The sequence below is a fragment of the Siphateles boraxobius genome, unplaced genomic scaffold (assembly GCF_051911475.1).
Source record: "Siphateles boraxobius isolate OS27281-9 unplaced genomic scaffold, OSU_SipBor_1 41, whole genome shotgun sequence".
Lineage (NCBI taxonomy): Eukaryota > Metazoa > Chordata > Actinopteri > Cypriniformes > Leuciscidae > Siphateles > Siphateles boraxobius.
This window is the reverse complement of record NW_027509042.1, coordinates 21,830,605-21,844,064: the sequence shown is the minus strand read 5'-3', so window position 1 is coordinate 21,844,064 and position 13,460 is coordinate 21,830,605. Positions and strand designations below refer to the sequence as shown.

General features: G+C 41.6%; 1 protein-coding gene across 1 annotated transcript; it reads right to left on the bottom strand.

Moving 5' to 3' along the window:
* Positions 1 to 1,964: 1,964 nt before the first annotated feature.
* Positions 1,965 to 12,704, bottom strand: LOC143707151 (uncharacterized). The gene is made up of 4 exons (XM_077199904.1): positions 12,577 to 12,704; positions 8,844 to 8,942; positions 3,323 to 3,410; positions 1,965 to 2,876 (listed from the first exon to the last, which is right to left on the bottom strand). The coding sequence occupies exons 1-4, from the start codon at positions 12,702 to 12,704 to the stop codon at positions 2,175 to 2,177; spliced, it is 1,017 nt and encodes a 338-aa protein (XP_077056019.1). The 3' UTR covers positions 1,965 to 2,174.
* Positions 12,705 to 13,460: the final 756 nt, after the last annotated feature.

Below are 13,460 nucleotides of genomic sequence, written 5' to 3'. Positions count from 1 at the left end.
CTAGCAGTTTTTAAGGCCTCTCTGTATGCAATCGAGCTCTCCTTCCATGAAATTCGAAAAACCTCTAGTTTTGTTTTCTTCCAGTTTCGCTCCATTTTTCTGGCTGCTCTCTTTAGGGCCTGAGTGTGCTCGTTGTACCACGGCGTTGGACTATTTTCTTTGGTCTTCTTTAAGCTCAACGGAGCAACTGTGTCTAAAGTGCTGGAAAAGAGAGAGTTAAAAGTTGCTGTCGCAATATCGAGTTCTTCTAAGCTACCTGGAATGCTGAGATGATGCCCATACGGAAATTTAATATATGTACACATATGAAATGTACATATATTAAATATATCCACATAGAAAGTGAAAACACATATATATATAATAGGTTTTATATATGGGCAGATATATATATATATATATATATATATGTCCATATATAAAACCTATTAGAAAATGGAACAATTTTATATATTGACATATAAAACTAGCCCATACATTTTATGTATGTATAATAGTGTTTTTTATATATATGTCACATACATAATGGTAAATGGACTGCATTTATATAGCGCTTTAACAGACCCATGGCCACCAAAACGCTTTACATTAATGCCTCACATTCACCCATTCACTCACCAACGTGATAGCAGATAACCCCAGCTGCTCGTCGAAAGCAGCTGGGGTTATTTGTCCTGCTCTTGGACACATGGACACCTGGTCAGGAACTGGGGATCAAACCACCAACCTTTCGGTTTGAAGACAACCTACATGAACCACTGAGCCACTATAATTATCAATATAGAAATGACAGAAATGAAATGTGGATTGTGTAGACTTAAAAGTTCAAGCTGTTCAAATAAGGAAAACAAGGAATAAATTAATAAGGAAACCATAGGCATGTAAAATGTATGTATGTATGTTGTTTAAATAAATTGACATATATAAATTAAACATATAGATGACATATATGGTCATAACTACAATATTATGTAAACAATAATCATATACATCGTCTTAATATATGTCAATATACTCATTTAATATGAAAAATGTATATATGTTATAAACTTATATAAGATATGTACGTATGTGATAGCAATATATTGTCTCATATTTAGCATATATGATGGCGTCACTTGCGATATAGGGACATATATGTCATATATTACATTTCCGTATGGGTGAAACTGATCAGGAAGATTATTAATATAGCAATTTTTAGTGGCAGAAGTGACAGGTCTAACATATTTGTAACACGGAGTCGGCTTTGCAGCCTTGGCTAAATTAAGTTTACAAAAGACTAGATAATGATCTGAGATGTCATCGCTCTGCTGCAGAATTTCAACCGCATCAACATTGATTCCATGTGATAATATTAGATCTAGTGTATGATTACGACAATGAGTAGGTCCTGACATGTGTTGTCTAACTCCAGTAGAGTTAAGAATGTCTTTAAATGCCAATCCCAATGCATCTTTTTCATTATCTACATGTATATTAAAATCACCAACAATTAGGACTTTATCTGCAGTCAGTACTAACTCTGATAGAAAGTCAGCAAATTCTTTGATAAAGTCTGTATGGTGCCCTGGTTGCCTGTATACAGTAGCCAGCACAAATCTTAAACATGATTTATCATTTGCACTATGTATTGTTACATTTAGCACCAACACTTCAAAATAATTATATTTGAAACTAGACTTCTTAGTAATTTTTAAAATATTACTATAAATTATAGCAAAACCTCCCCCTTTGCCTTTCAGATGAGGTTCATGTTTATAACAGTAATCTTGTGGGGTGCACTCTTTTAAAGTAATGTAATTGTTTGGTTTGAACCAGGTTTCTGTCATACACAGCACATCTAGGTTATAGTCTGTAATCATATCGTTAATAATAATAAGTGCTTTTGAAGTAAGGGATCGAATATTCAGCAACCCAAGCTTTATCATTTGTTCATATGTATTATTTCTGTTTTTTTTTATTTGTTGAACATCAATTCAATTTTTACCCTTAGATGGGTTTGGAAGTTTTTTGTATTTCCTAATTCGGGGAACAGACACAGTCTCTATATGATGATATATAGGTGAAAGAGCCTCTATGTGATGGGATTTATCTGACCTTGGTGACGTGAGACAGCTGGCAGACGGTCGGTTTAGCCAGTTTGTCTGCTTCCTTACCCGAGCCCCAGATTGTCATGTTTGAGCTCTAAGACTATGTGCCATATTACTAGAGAGAAGAGCAGCACCATCCCAGGAGGGATGAATACCATCTCTTTTCAACAGGTCAGGTCTGCCCCAAAAACTTTTCCAATTGTCTAGGAATTCTATATTATTTTGCGGACACCAATTAGACAACCAGCCATTGAGTGATGACAATCTGCTAACTATCTCATCACTCCTTCGAACAGGAAGGGGGCCAGAGCAAATTACAGTGCCTGACATCGTACTTGCGAGTTCACACACCTCTTTAACATTAATTTTAGCTATCTCCGACTGGCGAAGTCGAACATCATTAGTGCCGACGTGAATAATCATTTTAGAGAATTTACGATTAGCATTAGCCAACACTTTTAAATGTGCTTTGATGTCAGGAGCTCTGGCTCCCGGCAAACATGTGACTATGGTGGCTTGTGTCTCTATTTTCACGTTCCGCGTAATAGAATCACCAATAACTAGGGCACATTCAAGAGGATTCTCAGTGGGTGTTTCACTGAGTGGGGAGAATCTATTTGATGTTGTAATAGGAACGGAAGAGCGGGGTTTTTTCCCGTGACTACAGCGCCTCACCGTCACCCAATTGCCCTGCTGCACGGGCTCTACTTCAGCCGGAACCGAACAATGTACACTGTTCTCTAAGCTAGTCGCATCCAAAGCAGTATCTAAAGCTCTTGCACTCTTACAATTAACCCTCAATTAAAGTTTGGATGCGTGTCTCTAGTTCTGAAATCTTCTCCCGTCAGCCTGACTATCTCCCTGCATTTATCACATGTAAATCCTGTGCAGACGGAGAAGGCTATACTATACATGTTACATGAAGTGCAAGTCACAATAAGAGGAGAAGATGACATGACTTACCCTGTTTGTTGACTGATTCTACTTACCACAGCTTTGAGGGATTTGTAAAAGTCGCGAGCTAAATAAATAAATAAAGAGCGCACGGATGGCAAGCTAACAGGCTAGCGAATTAGTAGCTTGTTGTGCTAGCAACGATTTAGATTGAAGCTAGCGATGTCAGGTTAATATGTGATGTTGAGTAAGTTGTATTTAGCACTATAAACAACAGGGAATGGTAGTAAATAATGATTCAAAACAGAAAGATATACGAAGCTACAAAAACAAACCAACAGCAAGGCAGCAAGGCAGACAGGAGCAATCGAGTCAATCGAGCAATCAAGCTCGATTGAGTAACCTAAAGCACAAATCAGTAACCTAAAGCACACAACAGAAATTAAATGACACAAATAGAAATGAAAATTACTTAAAACGGTTTTATTTTAAATAAATAAACTTTTTTTTTTACGTTAATTTTAATTTTAATGACACTTTTGTGTTAGTATGATATTGAAACTTAAATACAACATTTTTATTTATTGGCTCTAAGACTTCATGTTCCTGTGGAGGCACTGAGGACTAATAGGGTTATATTGGATTTAAAAGGTTAGTTCACCCAAAAATGAAAATTCTATCAGTATTTACTCACCCTCATGTTGTTCCAACCTCGTAAGACCTTCGTTCATCTTCAGAACACGAATTAACATATTTTTGATGAAATCTGAGAGCTGGGTCACTCCTCCATAGGCTTCTAAGGGATTGAAACTTGCCAGCCCCGAAAAGTTATTAAACATATCGTTAAAATAGTCCAAGTGACTACAGTGGCTCAATCTTAAGTTTATCAAGCGACAAGAATACTTTTTGTGCGCAAAAAAACACAAAAATAATGACTTTATTTCAACTATTCGTTTCCTTCTTGTTGGGCCTCTAGTCAGTTAACGTAGTGTGATAGCGTAGAGCTATGTCACACGTAGGCTCACTATTGGCCGACGCTGGTCATGTGTGTAATGCGTGTGACGTACAACAACAGAAGAACTGCGCTATATCACTAGTGAACGTCTCTGGTTACGTATGTAACCCTAGTTCCCTGAAGGGAACGAGACGCTGCGTGAAAACACTGTGGGAACGCCCCTTCGTGAGTGCGTCATGAAGCACATATGAAATCAGTCCAATGGCAAGACGGAACGTCATAGGCGGGTGACATCATCGACCAGGAAACTATAAAGCACCCCGAAAACACAAGCGCGTCAGCTTCTGATAAGACTGAAGCAAGTGCTCAAGGGCATACTGGGGGTATGGCACAGACACGCAACGTCTCCCCCTTCAGGAACCTTGTTGATAAAACGAATGTGTGCGGTGAGGACCAGCCTGCCGCATCACAAACGTCCTGGATAGATACTCCTGACAAGATAGCCTTAGAGGCAGCCATACTCCTGGTTGAATGAGCCCAGACAGCCAAAGGAGAAGGTTGTCTGGCAGACTCGTAGGCAAGTGAGATGGCCTCGACCACCCACTTGCTCAACCTCTGCTTAAATGCAGGACAGCCCTTCCTAGGGGGTCCAAAACAAACAAATAGTTGTTCACTTTTTCTCCACAGGGCAGCTCTGTGGACGTAAGCATCTAGGGCCCTAACAGGGCAGAGCAGATTTAGTTTCTCTTGATCCGACATCAGAAAGGGAGGAGGACAGAAAGCCTGCAGTACAATAGGCCTGACCAGATTGGTTGGGACCTTGGGAACATCCTCTAGGGAGGATGAAAGCCTTAACCATGCCGGGTGAAAATTCCAAGCACGAGGGAGAGACCGACAGAGCTTGAATGTCTCCAATTATTTTTAATGAAGAGATAGCAAGAAGAAAGATAGTCTTTAGAGTGAGGAATTTCTCAGAAACTTCTTCAATGGGCTCGAACGTTGCTAGAGAAAGACCTTCTAGAACAACCGCCAGGTCCCAGGTTGGCACCATCGTGCGAACTGCTGGCTTCAGCCTCTGAGTGCCACGAAGTAAACGAGTTACCAGTGGGTGTCTCCCGAGAGAGGCTCCACTCAAAGGGACATGGTAAGCAGATCAGGCCGCCACGTACACCTTCAGTGTGGAGTGGGATAACACTGTGGACAAACGCTCCTGAAGGAATTCCAGCACTGCACCCACCGGGCAGTTAACTGGGTCCAACTGGTGTTCCCCACACCAAGAGCTGAACATCTTCCACCTCAAGGCATATAATTCCCTAGTGGCCAGAGCTCTGGAGTGGAGGATGGTCTCCACGACCTCAGTCGAGAGACCATATTCTATGAGCTGGGCCCCCTCAGAGGCCAAGCCCAGAACCTCCATAGATCTGGGCGGGGGTGAAGGATCGACCAACTCGCCTGAGAGAGAAGGTCCCTCCTGATCGGAATCTCCAAAGGAGAGCCGTCGAGGAGAGAAATTAGGTCCGCAAACCAAATTCGGGACGGACAGAACAGGGCTACCAATAATAGACTGACCCCGTCCCGGCGAACCCTCTCCAGAACTCCTGGGAGCAGAGCAATCGGGGGAAATGCGTACAACCCCAGAGGGGCTGGATGACTTAGGGAAAACCACAGTGGGCAGTGTGATATTTCACTGGATGCAAATAGGTCTACCTCGGCACGACCGAATTGTTTCCACAGGAGCTCCACCACCTCGGTATGGAGTCTCCACTCCCCGGGCCTCGGCCCCTGCCTCGACAGGATGTCTGCCCTGTGTTGTCTGACGGGACAAAACATGGTGACCTCTCAGGTCTGGGAGGAAGTGCTCTGAAACACTGCCATCATCTCTAGACAATTTATGTGCCATTGAAGATGATGGTCGTGCCACAGACCCTGAGCCGAGTGACCACTCATGATCGCCCCCCAGCCTGTGAGAGAGGTGTCTGTCGCTAGTGTTACACAACGACACAGAGCCCCCCAACACAGGTCCTAAGGACAGGAACCAAGGTTCTTTCCACATAGCCAGGGCGCGAAGAAACCGTCGCGTGACCCTGATCTTGCTGAGCGGGTTTCCCCTCGGGGAGAACCCCTTGAGCCACCACTGCAGTGGTCTCATGTACAGCAGGCCGCAAGGTATAACGTTGGACGTTGCTGCCATCAGACCCAGAGTTCTCTGATATTCTTTTACAGTGAGTGACTGGCCTAGCTTTGCCTGTTTGACGGCTACGAGAATCGAAGCATTACGAGCAGGAGACAGACGTGCCTGCATCGTCATCGAATCCCAAACCTCACCCAGAAAAGTGGTCCTCTGTACTGGAGAAAGCACACTCTCTGGCGTTGAGCCTCAAACCCAACCTTTTGATATGGGCGAGCACGACATCTCGATGCCTAATCGCCTGATGCTCCAATTGAGCTAGAACCACCCAGTTGTCTATATAATTTAAAATGCGAATGCCCTAGAGTCGCAGCGGAGCAAGAGCTGCATCCATAAATTTCGTGAAAGTTCGGGGAGACAGTGCTAGGCCAAACGGAAGAACCCGATATTGGTACCCTTCGCCCCCGAAAGCGAACCTCAGGAACTTCCTGTGTTGTGGAAGGATGGAAATATGGAAGTGGAAGGATGGAAATATGGAAGTATGCGTCCTTTAGATCTATCGTGACAAACCAGTCCTCGGACCTGATCTGTGACACGATCTGCTTGAGAGTCAGCAATTTTAATTTTAGCTTCCCTACAGAGCGATTTAATAGGTGCAGATCTAAAATTGGACATAACCCCCCATCCTTTTTTGGAACGATGAAAAGATGAAAGAACGGAAGACACCGGCGTGGAGGTGCAGCCCGAGAGGTCAGAAATCTCTCATCTAATTAACTTTTTGAACGAGACTCCTGTTTATCAGCTGGCCACTCAATGCTTAGTTTTTCTACAGCGCAAGTGAGCACCTCCATAAGCTCCTCAATAGAAGGAGACTGAAGTGACGAGTCCCCAGTCCCTGCTGTATCCACACTTTCAACATCCAATTCCTCAGAACTGGATAGTTGAAGTGATAGTGCCTCAGCCCGGTACCCGGTGCCTCTACCTGGTAAGGGCTAAGATAAGGCAGAGCCCGTCTCAATCCCCGCTGATAGATCCATTTGTGATCCCCACCATTGAAGCCTTCGCTGTGCCTCGGCAGCAGCGGGACCCGAACCGCGGGGAGCGCGCACCGAACCACTCTCCTCGAAAGGGGTTCGGCGGGAGCGGAGCGGTTTTCATGGACAAACGCTCGCAATGCTCACACTTAGCTCCCTCGAGAGCTGACTGGGCATGCTGCTCTCCCATACAAACAACACACATATCGTGAGTGTCCCCACCCGTGATATAACGTGGGCAGGGATGAACACACTTTCTGAACTGCTGTTCGCTCGCCATATATATATATCGTCTCTTTATAGTTTTTTATATGTGAAAAACTCCCGCCTAGCAATTTCTAAGGACAGACAAAAACACTTTGAGACACAGACTGATATATTCACACACTGAGGACTTGCTGAAGACTCAGAAGCTGACGCGCTTGTGTTTTCAGGGTGTTTTATAGTTTCCTGGTCGATGACGTCACCCGCCTATGACGTTGCGTCTTGCCATTGGACTGATTTCATACGTGCTATATGACGCACTCACGCAGGGGCATTCCCACAGCGTTTTCACGCAGCTCGAGTTCCCTGATAGGGAACTGACTCGAGGCCCAGAGAGAAGGAAACGAATGGTTGATATAAAGTCGTTATTTATTTATTTTTTGCAAACAAAAAGTATTCTCATCGTTTGATAAACTTAAGATTGAGTCACTGTAGTCACTTGGACTATTTTAACGATATCTTTAATAACTTTTAGGGGCTGGCAAGCTTCAATCCCTTAAAAAGCCTATGGAGGAGTGATCCAGCTCTCAGATTTAATCCAAAATATCATAATTTGCGTATAACAACATGAGGGTGAGTAAATACTGACAGCATTTTCATTTTTGGGTAAACTATCCCTTTTATAGCTCATTGCCACAGTGATTTAGCTGCTCAGTGAGCTGTGACCACCCTACTGGTGGGAGAGTTTGAGTGTTAGCACCAGGGTGGCTTACCGTCTCTCCTGTAATGCTCTTTGCTATAGCAGCATACAGCCCAGTGCATTGCCTACACAAAAACAATCATGCTTGCCAACACTGTGGCCTTCATCTGCAACCACTGCCTATGATATTACACACACCAGTTTCATGATTTTACATGAATGTTCCATTAAACATTAGTATATACTAAATAGCATTATACTAAACTGCATTGTAGATGTATGTATGTATTGACTATGTAACAATATAATTCAAATAGCAAAATTACCATCACTATGACCATGTATTTTCATGTACTGCTCTCACAGGCTACATTCACACAGTCAGTGGGCCTCATTCACTAATAATTTGCATATTTATGTGCACAAAAAATGTTGTAATATTATTTAATCCAAATTATTGTAAATGAGGAGTGTGTCCTCACTGCTATTGTGGCGATCGCAAAATAAATAAACCAACTACGCCACCCTGGGGACTTACTACCAGGGAATCGCCCTAGACAAACTAGGAGCACACAAGGCTCACAGGCTCGTTTCGGCTGGAGTCAGGTAGGAGACATGGGTGAGGTATACAAACAATAAAATAACTTTTATTAGATAAAATGATTCACACAATCACAAAAGACAACACCACATTCAACAAGGATATTCAAATTAGACAGCCCTGGCGACGGAAATTGGGGTCGGCAGCCGAAGTCTCTCAACCCAAAGGGGCCTCTATTCTCCTAAAAAAAAAAGAAACAAAGAAAACCACACACACACACACACGTGCACTCACCGCACTCGGTCAAACACCTCCGTGTGGCACAGCAAACACTCCAAAATACCACCACCAAGATAAGGAGGGCTGCCGCCCTTATTTCTTTGCCGCCCAGGCCTACAATAAAGAACACATACACATAAGACTCATACACCACAATAAAAAACTTAAACAATAATGTATACAAAGAGGAAACCCTCAAAAAAAAGAAAAGAAAAAAAGAAAGAAAACTACACAACCACAATGGTTAGGCCCAAATGCACAGTGTTCATCTCAGAACAGTACGATAACAAACATACTATCATCACATGTAGAAGGATACATTCCAGATGATCGCCTCACAGCATTGTTCTATACTACACATGCACCACTTATATTCAGGGCACTCTTAGAGAAACAGTTGGATAAACATATCCTGGACAGAATTAGAAAATACAGACCAGGTGTTTGTGTACATCGTACAGGGGCCACGGAGAGCACGCTTGAGTCCAAAAAGAAAAAGAGAAATTAACAACAAAACAAAATTGACATGACACGTACATGAACAAACAAAAAAAACAAAGGATGAAAACTTAAATCAAAGCTAAAATGAACAGTGATGACAGAGTAATGAGCATCAAAATCCACACTAAATACAGCCCACTACATTCTGGGTGACCAATATCGAATCCCGGGCAATGAAAGCATCCCCACCAATTAATGTTAGTGGTGTCGTAGAGATCGAATGACGTTGTGGGGACGTTACTCCTTTAATGCGAACTTACATAGCCCAGCAGCACACAGAACTGTACAGTCACAGTCGCAGTATAGTGATGCCACGCCATTTGGAGCAGCCATCTTGACGGAATAGAAAATGCTATACTGTGTTTGCTGTAATGCTGTTTGGCTTCCAACTCAACACAGTCCAACTCAACACAGCTTTGCAGTCTTCATTTGTTGTCCCCTCGAAGGCTGATGAATGATTTCTCGGAGTTCGGGATCAAATGTTATAAATCCACTGTTGCCATAGAAATCCGCAATGTTCGTGTGCACTACCATTCAGCATAACATAAGCTTGTCTTAGCCGGACACATCAGGCTCCCAATTTTACGATATATATATATATATATATATGATTTTCTGTTTAAAGCAAAAAAAATATATATATATTTATTAAAATAAATATATATATAAATAAATAATTTATATAAATATATATATAAATATATATTTATTTTTTGCTTTAAACAGAAAATCATTTGTTAATCAAACATTTAGCTGTCGCCCTTTATGATAGAACTATTGTGCATTTTTTTCACGGTTCTAACGATGTATGGGTTGACTACATTTTTGTACGTTTTTTTTTAGCAGTGAAAAAAAAACCTACCAATATTAGCTAGAAACAGTATTAAAGTAGTAGTAAAGAGTAGAGAAGAGAGCCGTGGAACTGCTCAGTTAGCTTCAGAGTCAGTAACGTTACTGGTAAATGCATTTACCTAACACAGTGTAGCCCAATGTCAAAATGTTTTAATGTAATTATATTATTAGTATAATAATATACTAATAATATACATTACCCACGGCAATGGGCCACGGTGGCCCACCCCTAATAATAGATCCATTGCCACTGAGTAGCTGACAGTATTCCGTCACAATGGCTGACACGCGGCTAAGGTTCACGTGACTGGGAGATCCCTATATCCACAAACGCAAGTCAAATAGCAGTCACGTAATAAGTTTGAGGTCAAACAGCAGCTTACGTTGAACTGGATCTCCGATTCAAGCGTCCAGTAAATGACAATAATGATGAACAACCCACCATAACTTTAAAAAGCTCATCCGCTTTACCAGAAGCTTGCACAACAACGAGCGCGGCCGAGTGTATGCCGATTAATTCCCCTGTCCACTCTCTAGTTCTTGCACACCACACCGGAACGACAACAATGACATGACGTCACGTGTGATGCCCTCACAGGTAACGCGCACCAATCACATTTATACTCCTCATAACTAGAGCTAAATCACCATCCAAAATTATTAAGCAGAGCGAAAGCGTACTGCTACACTAGCAAATACATGAGCAGCAAATGAGCATGCTCATGGAGTATACAGTGAACAGCTTTCCAGGCAACCTCACCTCTGTATCCTGCTCACTTGCACTCTCTCACCCACTCATTTTCACTTTAAAAGCAAAATGATCTTCAACTAAAGCAAAGTGTGCCATTCTCAAAACCAAACACAAAAACAGTTGGATTACTTTATTTTAAGTTGGCCTTTTTACAGTGATACATAGATTTAAGTAAATAATTTGGCTTCAGGTATGTAGAGCCAAACAAGTAATTGCAAACAAACAAGATAATGACCACACACTGACCAGTCCAAACTGGAAAAAGTCTAGTAATTTCTTTATTTTATTTTATACACTGCATGGTGCAAAAAGTGCAAGGTGCATGTGAATGAAAGCCTGGACACGCATGAGCTAACTGACACTGAAGAAAGCAATGTGTTGAAATGTTTACTCATGCTTGTCTAGCTTTTCCTTGCCGAATAAAACTATTTCGTCTGAAAATTATAATACATACAGTGCTGGTCAGAATTATTTGCCCCCTTGGTAAATATGATCAAAGGTGGTTGTAGAAAAATAATTCTGCATTGTTTATCCTGTTTGTTTAAAATGCAAAAATCTAACTTTTTATAGAAGTAAAATAATTGAAAGAGGGGGGAAAATCACATTATGAAATAAATGTTTTTCTCCAAAACACATTGGGAATTATTTGCCCCCTTTTATTAAATACTTTTTGTAATTTACTTTTTCCAAGATAACAGTCTTCTCCTATAATGCCTGATGAGTTTGGAGAACACCTGAGAAGAGATCAGAGACCATTTCTTCATACAGAATTTCTCCAGATCCTTCAGACCCATGTTGGCACTTCTTCTCTTCAGTTCAGCCCACTCATCTTCTATAGGGTTCAGGTCAGGGTCTGGGATGGCCGTTGCATATGTTTGGTTTTGTGCTCAGTTACCCATTTTTGTTTTGGTTTTGATGTTTGTTTTTGGTTTGTTTTTGATGTTTTTGTTTTTGGTGTTTTCCAAAGATGACCCGTTATAAGATTTTTAGCACAGGCTCTCAGGTTTAGATTTTTTTTATCTGTTGGTATTTGATCGAATCCATGATGCCATGTATCTGAACAAGATGTCCAGGACCTCTGGCAGATAATTAGGCCCACAGCATTAAAGATACAGCAGAGTATTTCATTTTACACATGGGGTACATTTTATCCCTGTAGGAACCTGCCAAAAGTTTTTACTTTTTTTTCTTTATCTGTCCATAGAACGTTTGAAAAGTATTTGACACTACTGGAACTTCAAATGGGACGGGTTCTATGGTCAGATGAAACAAACAAACAAAAACAAAAAAAAGCTTTTTTGGCAGCAAACACTTAAGATGGGTTTGGTGCACACAGAGATAAAAAAGTACCCCATGTGTAAAATGAAATACTCTGATCATATTTAACAAGGGGGCAAATAATTCTGACCAGCACTGTGTATGTATATAATTGCCTTAACAAATGACTGTTTTCTAAGTCCACCAGAAATTTGATTGTTCATATTTGTGGTTTCAGTTGGTTCTAAATTTTAGAATTTGTAGTGCAAACTTACGGATGATTCATGCTGTCTAATTAAAAATCCTGGAACAAAAATTTAGACGGTTACTCCCTACTATTATTTGGTCATATGGTGATCTGTCCATCACCGTAACCAGTATACTGACACTCTATTGTGTTTTGGGAAAACAGCGGTTTGCTGGTGTTGTTGCTGGTTTCCAGTCACATCATATGACACATTACTGGCTTTGGTTAGCAAAAGCGTCTTTACAGCCACCAGCAACTCCTTGCTCATGTCATTTGCGCATCACAAATTGTAACTTCTGACGCGAACCACTGCACAGAAGCCAAGAGCCGAGGGGCTCGGGCCGGGCCAGCACTAGACTTAAAAGTAATATGAAACAGGATGCAAAGGGGGGAATAATTTGCCTTCAAGCCTAACATAGACAGGGGTTCAATGGTATGGAAAAAAAAAATGGGAGGGACTGAGAGAAAGACAGAGAGAACGATAAAGAAAAAGAGGAATTCAAGTCATGGCCAGCTTCTCCATCATTTCTTTTTAAAAGGTCAGGATTCTTGTAGGTAGAACTGTGGACGAGTGGAGTGTTGCAGATGCGCTGAACAGCAGGGTATTTTCCGCTGCCATGACCAGCTAAGGAAGACTCCTTTAAAACACATCTGCCAGTAAACATTTTGGCCAAACTCCGGGTCATCTCCCCTGTCTGAGTGCAGCTCAGCCAAGCATGAACGTCTACCTGCACAGGGCCACAAACCGCCTGTCACTCACTCTTCCCCCTCACGCTGCTCTCCTCAACTAATCGCTTGGCTGATGTGTAGTCTTTAACTCCTGTCCATTGCTCTCTTCACAGGTCCAACTGTTCAATCTGACAGTGTATAGAGCATTTTCCAGTTGCTGTACGGAAATTGATTGACGTGAAGTTCTTGAGTGCAGTACCTGTAAACAAGTGCATATTATAATTAGATTTTAACAGTCAACATTAATTTGAATCTGATGACAACATATCACTGCACTAGACACCTAAAAATTAAA